The sequence below is a fragment of the Coregonus lavaretus genome (genome assembly GCF_964263955.1).
Source record: "Coregonus lavaretus genome assembly, chromosome: 18".
Classification (NCBI taxonomy): domain Eukaryota; kingdom Metazoa; phylum Chordata; class Actinopteri; order Salmoniformes; family Salmonidae; genus Coregonus; species Coregonus lavaretus.
The window spans coordinates 38960011-38980464 of NC_140005.1; the positions used below are offsets into that span (position 1 = coordinate 38960011).

A 20454-nucleotide genomic window follows, 5' to 3' on the forward strand; every position below is an offset into this window, starting at 1 on the left:
ATTCATATAGCGATGACGTAGCCATGCACAACCGGTCAGTATGGTATTTCCTTTTAGCTAGCTATTTCAAAACATAATCTGAAAGGACAAAGTTTCGTGTGTAGCTCGATCTGGCTATGATCGCAAATGGAAATTGAACGGTCTGAATGGACAGCGGTTCTATGTAGCTAGTAGCTAATATAGCTAGCATAGTCTAGTGTGTGTTCATGTTGCTCTCGCCTGTATTCTGTCCAGTAGATTCCCACCGCTCTCTCGTCACTACAGGATGCTCAAGCTCTTCGGAGCGCTAGTTCTTTTCGGACTAGCGCTGGCGTGCTTAGCTTCCTGGGTGCTAGAGAGCTATGACACCTCTTGGCACCCCAAACGGAGTGTTCGGCAGTTCAACGCCGGGGATGGAGAGAAGGCTAGTAGGACCAGTCTTCCTCCGTATCCCGGCGGCGAATTGGATAACATATTCTGGTTCGTGCAGGTGAGTGGATCCAGCTGCTAACTCATTTGGCTAGCTAATTGCTAACTGGCTAACTAAGTGTTGTCACTGTCAGTGTCAATTGTCACTATCAATTGTCAGGGTGACAGCTGTTAGCGAGTAAGTAGCCCAAAGGGTAGTAGTGTTCATGTAAAAATCTACACTGAATGGGGTCACAGTCCAATTTCCTTTTTGGGTGCTATGCTGTCATGCATAGACAAAGTTGGCACCAGCCAGCCATCAGGTTGTAAGACTTTGAACCCAGTTGTTAATACGTCTGTAGAGAGGATGTACCAAGTGGAATATGTTGTCAAAACTAGCTAGATGATGCCCTAGTTTGTGCTTTCAACCCCTGAATGATGTCCTGTACCCGCACAGGTGTCTGACATTCATATCAGTCGATTCCATGACAAAAAACGTATTCCAGACTTCGAGAAGTTCTGCACTGATACCATTGAAGTGATCCAACCTGCTCTTGTGCTCGCAACAGGTATGCCGGACATTGCTTCTTGCTCATTAGTTTTGTAGCAGCCCCCAACATGTCAGCTTGCTGAGTTTCTGCACTATCACAAGAGCAACCATGAACCTGAAGTGAGTTATTATTTCTCATAAGTCTGTGTGTCTGTTCCTCTGTCTGCCCACCTAACAGGAGACCTGACGGATGCGAAGACGGAGAGCAAGGTGGGCTCCCTGCAGCATGAGGTGGAGTGGCAGGCCTATCACAACATCCTGAAGAGGTCCCGGGTTCTGGAACGCACCAAATGGATTGACATCCGTGGAAACCATGGTGACTAATATAATATACCTCCTCTAATATTCTCTTACACTTAATGATTTCTATAATCGAAAAATAATCGTGGTCCTATGAACAGGGTTGATAGATGGGTATGGAATTGGGTCGTAAATGTCTAGAAATGTACAAAGCCAGTCAGTTGAATTGGACTTGGTCAGACGTACACTACCGTTCAAAAGTTTGCGGTCACTTAGAAATGTCCTTCTTTTTGAAAGAAAAGCAATTTTTTTGTCCATTAAAATAACATCAAATTGATCAGAAATACAGTGTAGACATTGTTAATGTTGTAAATGGCTATTGTAGCTGGAAACGGCTGATCTTTAATGGAATATCTACAGTTGAAGTCGGAAGTTTACATACACTTAGGTTGGAGTCATTAAAACTCGTTTTTCAACCACTCCACACATTTCTTGTTAACAAACTATAGTTTTGGCAAGTCGGTTAGGACATGTACTTTGTGCATGACACAAGTAATTGTTTACAGACAGATTATTTCACTTATAATTCACTGTATCACAATTCCAGTGGGTCAGAAGTTTACATACACTAAGTTGACTGTGCCTTTAAACAGCTTGGAAAATTCCAGAAAATTATGTCATGGCTTTAGAAGCTTCTGATAAGCTAATTAACATAATTTGAGTCAATTGGAGGTGTACCTGTGGATGTATTTCAAGGCCTACCTTCAAAATCAGTGCCTCTTTGCTTGACATCATGGGAAAATCAAAATAAATCAGCCAAGACCTCAGAAAAAAAGTTGTAGACCTCCACAAGTCTGGTTCATCCTTGGGAGCTATTTCCAAACGCCTGAAGGTACCACGTTCATCGGTACAAACAATAGTACACAAGTATAAACCCCATGGGACCACGCAGCCATCATACTGCTCAGGAAGGAGACGCATTCTGTCTCCTAGAGATTAACGTACTTTGGTGCGAAAAGTGCAAATCAATCCCAGAACAACAGCAAAGGACCTTGTGAAGATGCTGGAGGAAACAGGTACAAAAGTATCTATATCCACAGTAAAACGAGTCCTATATCGACATAACCTGAAAGGCCGCTTAGCAAGGAAGAAGCCACTGCTCCAAAACCGCCATAAAAAAGCCAGACTATGGTTTGCAACTGCACATGGGGACAAAGATTGTACTTTTTGGAGAAATGTCCTCTGGTCTGATGAAACAAAAATATAACTGTTTGGCCATAATGACCATCGTTATGTTTGGAGGAAAAAGGGGGTAACTTGCAAGCCGAAGAACACCATCCCAACCGTGAAGCACAGGGGTGGCAGTATCATGCTGTGGGGGTGCTTTGCTGCACGAGGGACTGGTGCACTTCACAAAATAGATGGCATCATGAGGAAGGAAAACTATGTGGATATATTGATGCAACATCTCAAGACCAGTCAGGAAGTTAAAGCTGGGTTGCAAATGGGTCTTCCAAATGGAGAATGACCCCAAGCATACTTCCAAAGTTGTGGCAAAATGGCTTAAGGGCAACAAAGTCAAGGTATTGGAGTGGCCATCACAAAGCCCTGACCTCAATTCTATAGAAAATGTGTGGGCAGAACTGAAAAAGTGTGTGCGAGCAAGGAGGCCTACAAACCTGACTCAGTTACACCAGCTCTGTCAGGAGGAATGGGCCAAAATTCACCCAACTTATTGTGGGAAGCTTGTGGAAGGCTGCCCGACACGTTTCACCCAAGTTAAACAATGTAAAGGCAATGCTACCAAATACTAATTGAGTGTATGTAAACTTCTGACCCACTGGGAATGTGATGAAAGAAATAAAAGCTGAAATAAATCATTCTCTCTACTATTATTCTGACATTTCACATTCTTAAAATAAAGTGGTGATCCTAACTGACCTAAGACAGGGAATTTTTACTAGGATTAAATGTCAGGAATTGTGAAAATCCGAGTTTAAATGTATTTGACTAAGGTGTATGTAAACTTCGGACTTCAACTGTACATAGGCGTACAGAGGCCCATTATCAGCAACCATCAGTCCTGTGTTCCAATGGCACGTTGTTTGCTAATCCAAGTTGATAATTTTAAAAGGCTAATTGATCATTAGAAAACCCTTTTGCAATTATGTTAGAACAGCTGAAAACTGTTGTGCTTATTAAAGAAGCAATAAAACTGGCCTTCTTGAGATTAGTTGAGCATCTGGAGCATCAGCAATTGTGGGTTCGATTACAGGTTCAAAATGGCCAGAAACAAATAACTTTCTTCTGAAACTCATCAGTCTATTCTTGTTCTGAGAAATGAAGGCTATTCTATGCGAGAAATTGCCAAGAAACTGAAGATCTTGTACAACGCTGTGTACTACTCCCTTCACAGAACAGTGCAAACTGGCTCTAACCAGAATAGAAAGAGGAGTGCGAGGCCCCGGTGCACAACTGAGCAAGAGGACAAATACATTAGTGTCTAGTTTGAGAAACAGGCGTCTCACAGGTCCTCAACTGGCAGCTTCATTATATAGTACCCGCAAAACACCAGTCTCAACATCAACAGTGAAGAGGCGACTTCGGGATGCTGACCTTCTAGGCAGAGTTGCAAAGAAAAAGCCATATCTCAGACTGGCCAATAAAAAGAAAATATTAAGTTGGGCAGTCTGAGAAATGGCTTTTTCTGACCCCAAACTTTTGAACGGTAGTGTATACAGTCTTAGAAAAAAGGGTTCCAAAAGGGTTCTTCGGCTGTCACCGTAGAACACTTTGAAGAACCCTTTTTTGTTCAAGGTAGAATCATTTTTGGTTCCATATAGAACCCTCTGTGGAAAGGGTTCTACCTAAAACCAAAAGGGTTCTACCTGGAACCAAAAAGGGTTCTTCAAAGTGTTATATGGGGACAGCCGAATAACCCTTGTAGGTTCTAGATTGCACCTTGTTTTCTAAGAGTGTAGAATATGGAAAGAATCCACAAACCTACAGATATGTGCATTCTTTGTGCATTTTACCTCAAAGCTGAAAAGCTGAGCAGTCAGTCACTTCACTGCTTAATGCCCTTCCATTGATATTGAATTACAAATGCTATTAGCGTTGAAACAAGATATCTCCTACAGCCTAACTGTCCACCTTAACCTATTGTTAGAAGCTGCTTCAAAGAACCTTTCTCTGGTAGACATTAGTTCAGTACAGAATAGATTGGACATGTAGGCTATGTGAGTTCCTGTTGTTTCTGGTAAGGATAGATATTAATCAATCAACAGGATGAGGGAATTAATACCAAGGTTAGATACCTTTGCCAGAAGATGGTATGTGTTCATTACGTTTTGCAAGGTCTCTCTTACTTAGCTACATTCCTGTTTTTATTATGTTTCTGACAGATGCCTTCAATATCATTTCATTGGATAGTGTCAACAACTACTACAGGTCAGTGTTCACTCTTGCCTGCTATGTCTGGAATGAATGTTATTTACACGTGTCAAAGATACACAGTAGGCCCCTCAAGCTGAACTCTGGACCTCGAAGCCAGTTCCACTGCGATTTTTCATTGTTCCCCTCTAACCAGGGACTGATTTAGACCTGGGACACCAGGTGGGTGCAATTAATTATCAGGTAGAACAGAAAACCAGCAGGTTCCGGACCTCGTAGGGTAAGAGTTGAATACCCCTGCGAGTAGGCCATATGATGAGTGTCACTTTGATTCATGTTCAGAAACTCCTACTAGCTATATGACAAGCTTTCTAGCAACCAGCTCTCTTAGCCACCAGTGTAGCTAGTGTGAGTGAGTTGCCTCTCTGTGTTCGCTTGTCTGTGCAACATGAGCACTAGAGACTTATTGACATTTATTCTAGCTATCTGAGCTACACTACCAGTCAAAAGTTTGGACACACCTACTCATTCAAGGGTTTTTCTTAATTTTTACAATTTTTTACATTGTAGAATAATAGTGAAGACATCAAAACGTTGAAATAACACATATGGAATCATGTAGTAACCAAAAAAGTGTTAAACAAATCAAAATATATTTTTATATTTGAGATTCTTCAAATAGCCACCCTTTGCCTTGATGACAGCTTTGCACACTCTTGGCATTCTCTCAACCAGCTTCATGAGGTAGTCACCTGGAATTCATTTCAATTAAAAGGTGTGCCTTGTTAAAAGTTAATTTGTGGAATTTATTTCCTTCTTTATGCGTTTGAGCCAATCAGTTGTGTTGTGACAAGGTAGGGGGGTATACAGAAGCTAGCCCTATTTGGTAAAAAACCTCAAATAAGCAAAGAGAAACGACATTCCATCATTACTTTAAGACATGAAGGTCAGTCAATACGAAACATTTCAAGAACTTTGAAAGTTTCTTCAAGTGCAGTCGCAAAAACCATCAAGCGCTATGATGGAACTGGCGCTCATGAAGACCGCCACAGGAATGGAAGACCCAGCGTTACCTCTGCTGCAGAGAATAAGTTCATTAGAGTTACCAGCCTCAGAAATTGCAGCCCAAATAAATGCTTCACAGAGTTCAAGTCACAGACACAGCTCAACATCAACTGTTCAGAGGAGACTGTGTGAATCAGGCCTTCATGGTCGAATTGCTGCAAAGAAACCACTACTAAAGGACATCAATAATAAGAAGAGACCTGCTTGGGCCAAGAAACACGAGCAATGGACATTAGACGCGGTGTGGGTGAACGGATGATCTCCGCATGTGTAGTTCCCACCGTAAAGCATGGAGGAGGAGGTGTTATGATGTGGGGGTGCTTTGCTGGTGACACTGTCAGTGATTTATTTAGAATTTAAGGCACACTTAACCAGTATGGGTACCACAGCAGTCTCCAGTGATATGCCATCCCATCTGGTTTGGGCTTAGTGGGACTATCATTTGTTTTTCAACAGGACAATGACCCAACACACCTCCAGGCTGTGTAAAGGCTATTTGACCAAGAAGGAGAGTGATGGAGTGCTGCATCAGATGACCTGGCCTCCACAATCCCCCGACCTCAACCCAATTGAGATGGTTTGGGATGAGTCGGGCCACAGAGTGAAGGAAAAGCAGCCATCAAGTGCTCAGCATATGTGGGAACTCCTTCAAGACTGTTGGAAAAGCATTCCAGGTGAAGCTGGTTGATAGAATGCCAAGAGTGTGCAAAGCTGTCATCAAGGCAAATGGTGGCTATTTGAAGAATCTCAAATATAAAATATATTTTGATTTGTTGAACACTTTTTTTGGTCACTACATGATTCCATATGTGTTATTTCATAGTTTTGATGTCTTCACTATTCTACAATGTGGAAAACAGTACAAATAAAGAAAAACCCTTGAATGAGTAGGTGTGTCCAAACTTTTGACTGGTACTGTGTGTATATATAAAGCTATCTAAAGCTATAAATAGATGCACACATACAGTTCACAAGCTAGATTCTACAGCAGCGTTTCCCAAACTCAGTCCTCGGGACCCCAAGGGGTGCACGTTTTAGTTTTTGCCCTAACACTACACAGCTGATTCAAATGATCAAAGCTTGATGATGAGTTGATTATTTGAATCAGCTGTGTAGTGCTAGGGCAAAGACCAAAACGTGGGAAACCCTACTCTACAGTATAAAGACAGTTGCTAGCTCACTCTCCAAATATTAACCTCTTTTTGAGACAGTCTCTCAAAATATGACATCGGTCTTGTGTCTGTATGGTATTTGTTGAGGTTTGTTCGTCATCAGTTTAAATAAACAGGTTCTCCACTTCACCATAAAACAAGGCAGAGGTGTTGAGAGCAACATGTACACCACACTGTATGCATTCACCAACTCAGCCGCATAATAATGATGCCTGTTATTATTCCCAGGAAGTACTCAGCCAATCAGAAAGTTGGCTCCTTCCACTATGTCCACAAGACTCCCTTCGGCAACTACTCCTTCATCTGTGCTGATGCAACCATCACCCCTGGACCCAAGCGGCCGTACAACTTCTTTGGCATTCTCAACCAGGTACAGTATGCCCCCCCACCAGCTTAACACCAGCCTGGTCCCATATGTTTGGCATGACAAAAAACCATATGAGTTGGCTATACAATACAGCACAAACCGATCTGGTACCAGGCTAGCGCAACACAGCTGAATACGTTTTCTACTCTACTCTATTCCTACTCTGTCATTCATTTAGACATAAGACTGAGACATTACAGTCTATTTGCATAATCACTTGTTATGTTCTTATGCAACACCATACATTACAGACTCAGATGGACCTGTTGGCGTCCTTCAGGACTGAGAGCCACAGCAGCAACCAGACCATCTGGTTTGGCCATTACACCACTTCAACGGTCATCTCCCCCGCTCCAGGGGTGAGAGGGGTGATGAGGTAACAGAAGTGTGTGTGTGTGATGAGATAACAGAATAATGTTTGTGGGTTTCTATAAGCCTGTCTTCATGTTAGTCTGCCTCTCTAATTTCAACACCCTCTAAACAGGTTTTGGATAATTAACTAGTATACTGTTTTGGTTATAACAGTTCTGACATAGGTCATGGTATATTTATAACATAGTTAATAGCGTAGTGGAAATGGTAAAAGAAGGTTCTGGAAGGCCATTCAATTATTTATTGCAGACACATTTTGGAACAAGCTCCTTCTTTAAAGCACTATTGCAACACAGTGTCAGAATGTTATACATACTTAATAGCATAGTTTTTGAATCCAGTTTGTTAGTTGAGATTCTTGTACCATATACAGTACCAGTCAAAAGTTTTGACACACCTACTCATTCAAGGGTTTTTCTTTATTTTTACATTGTAGGATAATAGTGAAGACATCAAAACTATGAAATAACACATGGGATCATGTAGTACCAAAAAAAAGTGTTAAACAAATCAAAATATATTTTATATTTGAGATTCTTCAAATAGCCACCCTTTGCCTTTGCCCACATATGCTGAGCACTTGTTGGCTGCTTTTCCTTCACTCTGCAGTCCGACTCATCCCAAACCATCTCAATGGGGTTGAGGTTGGGGATTTGTGGAGGCCAGGTCATCTGATGCATCACTCTCCTTCTTGGTAAAATAGCCCATACACAGCCTGGAGGTGTGTTGGGTCATTGTCCTTTTGAAAAACAAATGAAAGCCCAAACCAGATGGGATGGCGTATCGCTGCAGAATGCTGTGGTAGCCATGCTGGTTAAGTGTGTAAATAAATCACAGACAGTGTCACCAGCAAAGCACCCCCACACCATAACACCTCCTCCTCCATGCTTTACGGTGGGAACTACACATGCAGAGATCATCTGTTCACCCACACCGCGTCTCACAAAGACACAGCGGTTTGAACCAAAAGTCTCAAATTTGGACTCCAGACCAAAGGACACATTTCCACCGGTCTAATGTCCAATGCTCGTGTTTCTTCTTCTTATTGGTATCCTTTAGTAGTGGTTTCTTTGCAGCAATTCGACCATGAAGGCCTGATTCACACAGTCCCCTCTGAACAGTTGATGTTGAGATGTGTCTGTTTCTTGAACTCTGTGAAGCATTTATTTGGGCTGCAATTTCTGAGGCTGGTAACTCTAATGAACTTATCCTCTGCAGCATAGGTAACTTTGGGTCTTCCATTCCTGTGGCGGTCCTCATGAGAGCCAGTTTCATCATAGCCCTTGATGGTTTTTGCGACTGCACTTGAAAAAAGTTGTTGAAATATTCAGTATTGACTGACCTTCATGTCTTAAAGTAATGATGGACTGTCGTTTCTCTTTGCTTATTTGAGCTGTTCTTGCCATAATATGGACTTGGTCTTTTACCAAATAGGGTTATCTTCTGTATACCCCCCTACCTTGTCACAACACAACCGATTGGCTCAAACGCATTAAGGAAAGAAATTCCACAAATTAACTTTTAAGAAGGCACACCTGTTAATTGAAATGCATTCCAGGTGACTACCTCATGAAGCTGGTTGAGAGAATGCCAAGAGTGTGCAAAGCTGTCATCAAGTAAAAGGGTGGCTATTTGAAGAAATTCAAATAAAATATATTTTGATTTGTTTTACACGTTTTTGGTTACTACATGATTCCATATGTGTTATTTCATAGTTTTGATGTCTTCATTATTATTCTATAATGTAAAAAATTGTAAAATTAAAGAAAAACCCATGAATGAGTAGGTGTGTCCAAACTTTTGACTGGTAGTGTACATCTGTGATGTAATTGTTACCGATGCGTGCGTGTAGCTCGGCTGTAGCGTACCTGTGTGGTCACCTTCACACTCTGGGTGGCCTGATGCCTGTACTACACAGCAGACATCCCGAGGGCACCCTGGAACTGGAGCTAGGCGACTGGATGGACAATCGCAGGTAAATCTATAGATGCATCAGACTTTCTACACACTCACTCGCTCACTCACTCGGACTCAAACAAACACATACACCTTGAGTTGTGGTCTGTTTAAATTGTGCTATCCAAATAAAGTTTATACACACACACACATACTGATATATTCCTTTTCTCTCTCTCTCTCTCTCTCTCTCTCTCTCTCTCTTCTCTCTCTTCTCTCTCCAGGTACAGAGTGCTGGCATTTGACCACGACCTGCTGAGTTTCATGGACCTGAAGTTTCAGCAGTGGCCTGCAGTACTCATCACCAACCCCAAGGAGGCGCAGTACCTCCATCCGGGAGTGGAGCCGCTGGGGAGGATACAGAGCTCTACCCACATCAGGTGTCCCCTCTGTGTGTCTCCTCCTCAACCCTAAACCCCATGCCATGACCTCTAACCTCTGACCTTCACCACCATACAGAATCACCATCACCCACTCTGCCTTTTTACACACCTACCATAAATATACCACCTATCTCTATATCTCTATTCCATAAAACTATCACCCTTTTCACACTACTGGGCCGAACTGAGCTGCCCCAGTTGCTGGAACTGTGCTGGACAGGGTAATGTGAAAAGAAAATATCGTAACCTGCACTGTACAATTTAGGTCAGCACAATAGTGTGAAAAGGTTCTAAATCACCTTCATCACCTATCTCCATACCACAAAGTTTGCCAACAGTATTTCATATTGGCTCACCTGTCTCTGCAGATGTGTGTGATGATCTTCCCCTATCATCCTGTATTCTAACCCTGGTCTCTCTGGTCCCCTCAGGATCCTGGCCTTCTCTGATGCCCCGGTCACAGCAGTTCATGTCAGTGTGGACGGGGTGGAGATGGGTAAAGGCCGGTCTACTGGAGGTCCTCTGTATGTGGTGCCATGGGAACCCTCTCTCTACCTTACTGGGCTGCACACTGTCACTGTCAAAGTGGAGGTAACACAGCACTTATTACCTCATACAGTGGGGGAAAAAAGTATTTAGTCAGCCACCAATTGTGCAAGTTCTCCCACTTAAAAAGATGAGAGAGGCCTGTAATTTTCATCATAGGTACACGTCAACTATGACAGACAAAATGAGAAAAAAAATCCAGAAAATCACATTGTAGGATTTTTAATGAATTTATTTGCAAATTATGGTGGAAAATAAGTATTTGGTCAATAACAAAAGTTTCTCAATACTTTGTTATATACCCTTTGTTGGCAATGACACAGGTCAAACGTTTTCTGTAAGTTCACAAGGTTTTCATACACTGTTGCTGGTATTTTGGCCCATTCCTCCATGCAGATCTCCTCTAGAGCAGTGATGTTTTGGGGCTGTCGCTGGGCAACACAGACTTTCAACTCCCTCCAAAGATTTTCTATGGGGTTGAAATTTGGAGACTGGCTAGGCCACTCCAGGACCTTGAAATGCTTCTTACGAAGCCACTCCTTCGTTGCCCGGGCGGTGTGTTTGGGATCATTGTCATGCTGAAAGACCCAGCCACGTTTCATCTTCAATGCCCTTGCTGATGGAAGGAGGTTTTCACTCAAAATCTCACGATACATGGCCCCATTCATTCTTTCCTTTACACGGATCAGTCGTCCTGGTCCCTTTGCAGGAAAACAGCCCCAAAACATGATGTTTCCACCCCCATGCTTCACAGTAGGTATGGTGTTCTTTGGATGCAACTCAGCATTCTTTGTCCTCCAAACACGACGAGTTGAGTTTTTACCAAAAAGTTCTATTTTGGTTTCATCTGACCATATGGCATTCTCCCAATCCTCTTCTGGATCATCCAAATGCACTCTAGCAAACTTCAGACGGACCTGGACATGTACTGGCTTAAGCAGGGGGACACGTCTGGCACTGCAGGATTTGAGTCCCTGGCGGCGTAGTGTGTTACTGATGGTAGGCTTTGTTACTTTGGTCCCAGCTCTCTGCAGGTCATTCACTAGGTCCCCCCGTGTGGTTCTGGGATTTTTGCTCACCGTTCTTGTGATCATTTTGACCCCACGGGGTGAGATCTTGCGTGGAGCCCCAGATCGAGGGAGATTATCAGTGGTCTTGTATGTCTTCCATTTCCTAATAATTGCTCGCACAGTTGATTTCTTCAAACCAAGCTGCTTACCTATTGCAGATTCAGTCTTCCCAGCCTGGTGCAGGTCTACAATTTTGTTTCTGGTGTCCTTTGACAGCTCTTTGGTCTTGGCCATAGTGGAGTTTGGAGTGTGACTGTTTGAGGTTGTGGACAGGTGTCTTTTATACTGATAACAAGTTCAAACAGGTGCCATTAATATAGGTAACGAGTGGAGGACAGAGGAGCCTCTTAAAGAAGAAGTTACAGGTCTGTGAGAGCCAGAAATCTTGCTTGTTTGTAGGTGACCAAATACTTATTTTCCACCATAATTTGCAAATAAATTCATTAAAAATCCTACAATGTGATTTTCTGGAGAAAAAAATTCTCAATTTGTCTGTCATAGTTGACGTGTACCTATGATGAAAATTACAGGCCTCTCATCTTTTTAAGTGGGAGAAGTTGCACAATTGGTAGCTGACTAAATACTTTTTTCCCCCACTGTATATGTTCTATTATATAGAAATTCTAAGAGGTTGTCAAATATTTTGAATAGTAGTTCAAAAGATCTCAGATGTTTTCTCAGATAGCTACCAGATGTTTTGTTACTAGTTCAGGTGATGTGATGAGATGTGGCCTCTCTTATTCTGTGTGTGTGTGTGCGTGCGTGTTTGTGTGTTAGGACGCGGTGGGGCGGTCGACGGTTCGAGAACAGCTCTTCACCCTCGAAGAGGACCTCTCCCCCAGCTTTGGTTTCTTCCAGTCCTTCATCCTGCTCACTGACCACTACATCCTGGTAAGAAGACAAAGAAGAATACTTGATTTTCCTGTCAGACTTGAGATTTGAACGGGCAACCTTCCAGTTGTTGACCCGCCTTACTGTACCATCTGTCCTGTCTGTCCACAGGCCCGGGTAGCCTTTGTCACAGGGATGCTGCTGAATATTGGAGTGCTGGTGGCGTTCAGGTTCATGCCTCTGCCCACTGTCAGAGGTGAGATCCGCCAGACACTCCTGTCACATCACCCTTGGGAGTATCAAGCTGGTTGTTACCTGTGTGAGAATTGCCATAGTTATTGTTCTTAACCATCCTATACAGTGAAAAAATCTAGGAATGTTGCATATCATTCCACACATGACCTCATGTTCATAAATACATGTATTGTCTTTAATACGCAACTTGTTGTCTATAACCACTCTTTTCGACGTTGTAGTTTTCAATCTTACCTGTTTTCCTGTGTCTCCCAGCGTCTTCAAGTCTTTCCTCTTGCGCCTGTCTATCCCTGCACCTGGTCAGTAAAGCCGACACTTTCTACTACTCTCTACTGCTCTTCAACCTCTGCACTGCCTTAGGTGAGTTTCCTACTGGGTCCAGAGGACAACCATCCATTAAAAACTCTCTCTGTCTCTCCACCCTGTCAGCCGGTCTCAACTTGCTCCCTACCCCTTGCCCGTGTCCCTTCAATGTTTATAGATCTGTGAGGTGTGAGCCTTTTAATCCTGTTACTTTGGTTATACCTATCCAGACCCTTCAGATCCGCAAACATCTTAGGGTTAGGGCCAAGGGGAAGCAAGCCACTTGGGACTGACTGTGTGTGTCCGTCTACTCACCCTCTGTCTCTCTGCAGGTCCCTGGTTCATAGGAGAGTTGATTGATGGTCACAGTGGAGCTTGCTTTGCCTTCGGAGTGGTTATCGACGGACACTTCCTCGAGGGAAGTCTCACTTATGTTGTTGGGGTTGTGCAGGTGAGGTGGCTGGTATTTAGTCAGGATCATTATGAGATGATATTAAGAGAGGGCGGTCATACATGCTCATGACAAGTCTTACAGTGCATTATAACTGCATGATATAATGCATAATGCCTGCTGGCTTTTAGTAAAGTTCTACCAGATTTAAAAAAAAAGTAGGAGACTATAAGGCAGTGGTCCTATTTCCGTTAAAAGGGTTACCTGTAGTTGACAAACGCTTATCCCCGTTTCTTCTCTCCTTCATTTCCCAACAGCTGCTCTTCTTCAACATGCCTCTCACCTGTTACCTGTGCTGGAGCCTTCACCTGCGTAGTCGTGGTAACTCCTTCCGCTCACACTTCTTCCGTCCGGGCTTTCTGTGGAAGACTCTGGGAGTGCATACGGCCATGTTGCTGCTGCTGGCCTGGCAGGGATACTCCTGTTACTTCCTGCTGGAGACGTATGGATCTCTGGCCTTCTTCCTGTCCCCGGTCCGCACGTGGGCAGTAGGGATCGCCCTGCTATTGGTCTACCGCGCCTGGAAGGGCCCCGCCCCCTGTCTCCGTGACGACAGCAAGACAACCACAGCCTCTTGACAGTTGCACTTATTTTCTTGACTTTCTGCTGGGGGATTCTCTTAGTGCCAATGTATTTAGTTTGCCATATCTATCCACTCCTCTATCCCATATTTCAGACTACTCTTTTGTGCAAAGTTCTTTCTCGCTCTCTCCCTTCAAATCTACTTTCACTCGTGATCCTATTTCTGTTTTCCACTTTCCTAATTTTTAAACAGTTTTAAGAGTAGGGTTGTTTCATTTGCATGTTAGTGTATTGCATGTGTAGACCACACCCCTAGACACAGTCAGCACTCTGAAGGTCTTCTTGGTACAGTGAAGTCACTAGTTCAGTATATATTGTGGATAGAATTGATTGTTCAGCCAATATGACTGCTGTTCCTCAGTAAAAGAAGGCTGATGTAGACAATATGATGAAGTGTCTCTCGCCACTGTATTCTGCTGTGGTAAAATGTATGTATTAGTTGACCACTTGAGACTTGATTTGTAGCAGTTATTGAAATTGTTGCCTAGGCCAACTGCCACACACATCACCACTGTCAAAGGATACATACAAACAGTCCTGCTCTGGCAGTTTTTGTATTTGGTTATGGCAAACTAGCTATATATTTTACACGGGTATAGCAGACCAATCACCTGACTGAGGTATTTTACATTTTTATTTTGAGCTCTTTGAAAATCTTCTGGCTTAAGATATCAGCTGTTTCTCAGGAATGGGAGGACTTGAACAAAAAGCTGTGTCCTTTGGTCAGTCAGAAACAGACTATATGATTTTTCATATATTCCATATTAGCTCAGTGGTGAATCCAACCACTCAAAGCATGTTAAACAATCAATATTTTTTGTGGTGATCAAAATGATGAATGTTAAATAATAGCAAGGGTGAAATGACCTGAGATTTTATTATGCTGGTTTAATTTATTTTGTATTGTGATTATTTCCTTGCACTGATTTCCTGCAATGGTGATGGTTATTCTCTATTGAGAAGTTGATTTGGTCAGCTTTGTGTTGTCTTCTGTCTAGAATGCAGATATTATTTTTGGGAGAGTTTCAGACCAGCACTGGGTGCTCGACATAGACTGAAATTGGTGCCGGTACTGTTTAAATGTAGGTGCAGGAGCTCCACAGTACTTTTTAGCTAATATTCTATAAGAGAAACAGGCGCTCAAGCAGTAGGAATGTTAAGGTGCCAGTACTCAGCTTCGGTGAGCTCCTGCCCAAGTCAAGCACTAATCTGGAATATATCAGGGTTGGGGTCCAATTTCTCATTGAATTAAGAAAATTGGAATTTCAGTTTAGTTCGTTGAATGACAAATGACTCATCAACTTTACTGATACTCTGCTCAGTACCGCCCACAAGCTATGTGACATGGCATCCACTAGAGGGCAGACCTACCAAGGGTTGAAGGGTCTCTTCTACAATCATGTCCATGTCCTATTTACCTTATTTCCCTTGGAATGGGATCTTCACATTCAGGGACTTGTTTTGTGGTTTTCTTTCATAGAACCAATACCAACTTTAGTGATATTCTATGTTTCAGGGTTCATTAGTGTCTCCCAAGTTACCCAATGCCAATGTTGATGATGAAGTGGAGATTTTCTGAAGGTTTCATGACTTGTGATTGTCCAGAGCTGTACTTTTAATTCACGGTCAGGTATTTATTTACCACCAGAATGTGAAGGGTCGACTGACTGGCTCAGTTGCCTCTAGCTAGGTAGGTAGCCTGGGTGCTAGTCTGTTTCTGATATTTTGCCAACTCCTTGGACTTTGCATGAGAGCAGAAATAAACTGGCACCTGTGCTACCTAGGTGAAGCATAACCACTACTTTACTAGTTTGATATACTGTTATGCTGTAACACTTGCGAATGGTAAAATAGATTGATGATTTTACACTTGCCACAGACACCTATTTTCAAATTTATAATTGAAATGAAGACAAACGATAGTTTAGATTTTATTAATGGTTTATAGTGCTGTGAAATAAATTGTTTATTAAAATGGAACCACGCTTTCTATGTTCAGTTTAAACATCTCTCACAAACTTGAATTCTTTGCTATTTGGCATGTTGATAATCAGATTGTCATGGATCATCGGTTTTAAGTATTTTACAAAAGTTACAAGTAAAGAAACATGCAGTACAGTGTTGTAACTACAAACAATATTTATTCAGTCCATCCAGTTCTTGTCAGTGTAGAAATCAAAGGCAGGAACAAGTAATGCGTGTAATAAAAAAGGCTTCTTGTGATTCCAGTAGCTTCAGATGGTGCCACCAGGGATTTGAATCAATCTGATATTTTAATGATCTGTTTACCAATGTTTCCTCCTTTCATCATGGAGCAAAAGGCCACTGCAAAATAAAGTAAAATTTCAATTCTCAGGTTTGTGGAAAATTGATTTTAAGACTGTCATTTAAGTAAAACTACACAATTACCATCGACACACACTTACCTCCCATATTCTCAATGCCATTTACTACTGTCTCCAACACCTGAAAGAAGAATGGAGGGACAAAATCATACAGTGCAAAACAAATGACTCAAATCGGCCTCTCTTGCACGAAGGGGGTCAAACTGAGTGGGAGGTTTTGGGTAACAACATCCGGCAACATGGCGCCGCTTTGTTCACCAAGTGCCCAAAAATCATTTATTTTGTATTTTGGAGAAATTACATCCAGAGAACAGTTCTTCAGCACTCGAACAACATTTTACTTTGGTGAGTAACAAAAGTATATTGAACTTAGTGGAGTTTTGCGCTCAGCGAACCAGGCCCTGGACCAGAGCTACTCACTAGCTTGCCTATAAATCAGACTGATACCAATTAGTTGGTTACACAGTCTGACACAATGCACTGCAAAAAGTTGGAAAGCTGCCTCAAGCCAGAAAGTTGTGTATTCACCCCCTTTGCTATGAAGCCCCTAAATAAGATCTGCTGCAACCAATTACCTTCAGAAGTCACATAATTAGTTAAATAAAGTCCACCTGTGTGCAATCTAAGTGTCACATGATGTCAGTATATATACACCTGTTCTGAAAGGCCCCAGAGTCTGCAACACCACTAAGCAAGGGGCACCACCAAGCAAGTGGCACCATGAAGACCAAGGAGCTCTCCAAACAGGTCAGGGACAAAGTTGTGGAGAAGTACAGATCAGGGTTGGGTTATAAAAAATATATAAAACTTTGAACATCCCATAGAGCACCATTAAATCCATTATTAAAAAATGGAAAGAATATGGCACCACAACAAACCTGCCAAGAGAGGGCCGCCCACCAAAACTCACAAACCAGGCAAGGAGGGCATTAATCAGAGGGGCAACAAAGAGACCAAAGATAACCCTGAAGGAGCTACAAAGCTCCACAGCGGAGATTGCAGTATCTGTCCATAGGACCACCTTAAGCCATACACTCCACAGTGTTGGGCTTTACGGAAGAGTGGCCAGAAAAAAGACATTGCTTAAAGAAAAAAATAAGCAAACACGTTTGGTGTTCGCCAAAAGGCATGTGGGAGACTCCCAAACATATGGAAGAAGGTACTCTGGTCAGATGAGACTAAAATTGAGCTTTTTGGCCATCAAGGAAAACGCTATGTCTGGCGCAATCCCAACACCTCTCATCACCCCGGAAACACCATCATTGTGGTGGCAGCATCATGCTGTGGGGGTGTTTTTCATCGGCAGGGACTGGGAAACTGGTCAGAATTGAAGGAATGATGGATGGCGCTAAATACAGGGAAATTCTTGAGGGAAACCTGTTTCATTCAGTCTTCCAGAGATTTGAGACTGGGACGGAGGTTCACTTTCCAGCAGGACAATGACCCTAAGCATCCTGCTAAAGCAACACTTGAATGGTTTAAGGGGAAACATTTAAATGTATTGGAATGGCCTAGTCAAAGCCCAGACCTCAATCCAATTGAGAATCTGTGGTATGACTTAAAGATTGCTGTACACCAGCGGAACCCATCCAACTTGAAGGAGCTGGAGCAGTTTTGCCTTGAAGAATGGGCAAAAATCCCAGTGGCTGGATGTGCCATGCTTATAGAGACATACCCCAAGAGACTTGCAGCTGTAATTGCTGCAAATGGTGGCTCTACAAAGTATTGACTTTGGGGGGGAGAATAGTTATGCACGCTCAAGTTCTGTTTTTTGTCTTATTTTGTCACGCCCTGACTCAGGGGACTCTTATATGTTGAGTCAGGGTGTGTATATTCTTTGTTGTGTATGTTCTATGTTTATTATCTAGTATGTGTGGATCTATGTTGGCCGGTGTGGTTCCCAATCAGAGGCAGCTGTCGCTCGTTGTCTCTGATTGGGGACCATACTTAGGCAGCCTATGGGCACTATTGAGTTGTGGGATCTTGTTCCTTGTAAGGTATGTTGTGTGTTCTACCTTGGACTTCGTTTATTGTTTTGTCGTGTGTTTATTTAGTTTAATAAACATGCACGTATATCACGCTGCGCCTTGGTCTGACCCGTCATTCAATGAACGTGACAGAAGATCCCACCAAACGAGGACCAAGCAGCGTGCCCAGGCGGAGCGAATGGCCATGTCACAGGTGGCCGATTTGTGGTCATGGGAAGAGATATTTGCGGGGAGAGGACCATGGGCTAAGTTAGATGCCCAGGCAGGAGAGGAGCAACGACAACACGGAGGAGGCCGGTCGAGGAGGAAGCCCGAGAAGCAGCCCCAAGAAAAATTTTTTGGGGGGCACACAGGGTGGTTGGCGGAGCCTAGGGTTAGAGCAGAGCCAACTCCCCGTACTCACGCGAAGAGGCATATGACTGGGCAAGCACTGTGTCGCCAGTGCGCCGGCACAGTCCTGTACATCCTGTGCTTGCACCACGCACGTGCGTGCGAAGATGGGCATCTAGCCAGGATGGGGTGTGCCGGCTCAACGCTCCTGGTCTCCAGTACGCCTCCTCGGTCCCGCATACCCTGCGCCAGTTCTACGAACTGTATCGCCAGTGCGCGTGCACAGCCCAGTGCGTCCTGTGCCAGCACCCTGCACGTGTAGTGCGAAAGTGGGCAGCCAGCCAGGACGGGTTGTGCCAGCTCTCCGCTCTAGACCTCCAGTCCGCCTCCACAGTCCGGCCCGGCCTGTTCCTGCTCCTCGCACCAAGCCAGTGGTGCACGTCGCCAGCCCGGCCCGGCCTGTTCCTGCTCCTCGCACCAAGCCAGTGGTGCGCGTCGCCAGCCCGGCCCGGCCTGTTCCTGCTCCTCGTACCAAGCCAGTCGGTCAGCGGCTCCAGTCCAGACCATGACGTCAGCCCCTCTCCAGGTTCAGGGTCTCCCACACCAGGGTCCAGACAGGGCCTGGCGTATCGTGGGAGGAAGGAGAGGGGAAGCAGCGCGCCAAAGTCCAGACCAGACCAGGGGCGCAACAGGGAGGCGGAGATTGAGAGGTCGTCACGCCCCGAGCCGGATCCGCCTCCGAGGCGGAATGCCCACCCGGCCCCTACCCTGTTAGGTTTATGTTGTGCGGTCGGAGTCCGCACCTTTTGGGGGGGGGGTACTGTCACGCCCTGACTCAGGGGACTCATATGTTGAGTCAAGGTGTGTATATTCTTTGTTGTGTATGTTCTATGTTGTATATTCTAGTATGTGTGGATCTATGTTGGCCGGTGTGGTTCCCAATCAGAGGCAGCTGTCGCTCGTTGTCTCTGATTGGGGACCATACTTAGGCAGCTTATGGGCACTATTGAGTTGTGGGATCTTGTTCCTTGTAAGGTATGTTGTGTGTTCTACCTTGGACTTCACGTTTCGTTATTGTTTTGTCGTGTGTTTATTTAGTTTAATAAACATGTACGTATATCACGCTGCGCCTTGGTCTGACCCGTCATTCAACGAACGTGACATATTTCTTGTTTGTTTCACAAGAAAAAAAAAATTTGCATCTTGAAAGTGGTAGGCATGTTGTGTAAATCAAATGATACAAACCCCCCAAAAATCAATTTTAATTCCAGGTTGTAAGGCAACAAAATAGGGAAAATGCCAAGTGGGTGAATACTTTCGCAAGCCACTGTATATGGTTATTTGGCTTGTATCTTGATGCATGCACACTATGTAAACAATAGCTGAACGTAATCGAACATTGCTGACCGAAGCACATTTCCTGTCAATCAGGTGGAAGTGCTTGCGTCTTACTGCACATCACCTGAGGTGTATTCATTAGTCGGATTCCGTTGCAAAACGTTTCGGCGGTTGCGAAAATACAAACCGGATATTCAAAACGACAGAAGAATATAGAGACCAGCATTCTGAAAGTCGGGTTAATAACACTTTCCTTTGGATAATTAGTCTCAAATTTCCACACACATAAGGACGAAATCAGCGGACAAAAGGTAGAGTCAACATTCTGATTTGTAAAGGACAGGCAGGAGCCTTCCACACTCGGATTTGAAAGGGGCAGCTCGCTAGCTAGCAATGTGCGTGCTTCAATTACGTGACTCAGTTGTTCGTTAGTCAATCAGAAAAACCTGAAAATAATATCAGATAGTGGCCATTGACTTTGATATTAGATCAGTTTGGTGTTGAAAGCCCCCAAGTAATGACCTTGTAAA

The 20454-nt window shown here is 43.6% G+C and overlaps 2 protein-coding genes across 2 annotated transcripts in view; one reads left to right on the forward strand and one right to left on the reverse strand.

The window, feature by feature from the left end:
* On the forward strand, positions 1–16278 carry tmem62 (transmembrane protein 62). Its single transcript, XM_084182472.1, has 14 exons — positions 1–469; positions 845–956; positions 1116–1253; positions 4582–4627; positions 7036–7177; positions 7426–7550; positions 9399–9521; positions 9727–9882; positions 10317–10476; positions 12279–12392; positions 12504–12588; positions 12843–12947; positions 13223–13341; positions 13599–16278. The coding sequence occupies exons 1-14, from the start codon at positions 266–268 to the stop codon at positions 13917–13919; spliced, it is 1950 nt and encodes a 649-aa protein (XP_084038598.1). The 5' UTR covers positions 1–265; the 3' UTR covers positions 13920–16278.
* The window catches only part of ptgr2 (prostaglandin reductase 2), a 17056-nt gene continuing 12443 nt past the window's right edge, over positions 15842–20454 (reverse strand). The window contains exons 8-9 of the mRNA XM_084182473.1: positions 16350–16389; positions 15842–16248 (exon numbers count right to left, since the gene is read on the reverse strand). Coding sequence (XP_084038599.1) covers positions 16184–16248; positions 16350–16389 — 105 coding nt within the window. The 3' untranslated portion in view covers positions 15842–16183. The remainder of the gene's footprint in view (positions 16249–16349; positions 16390–20454) is intronic.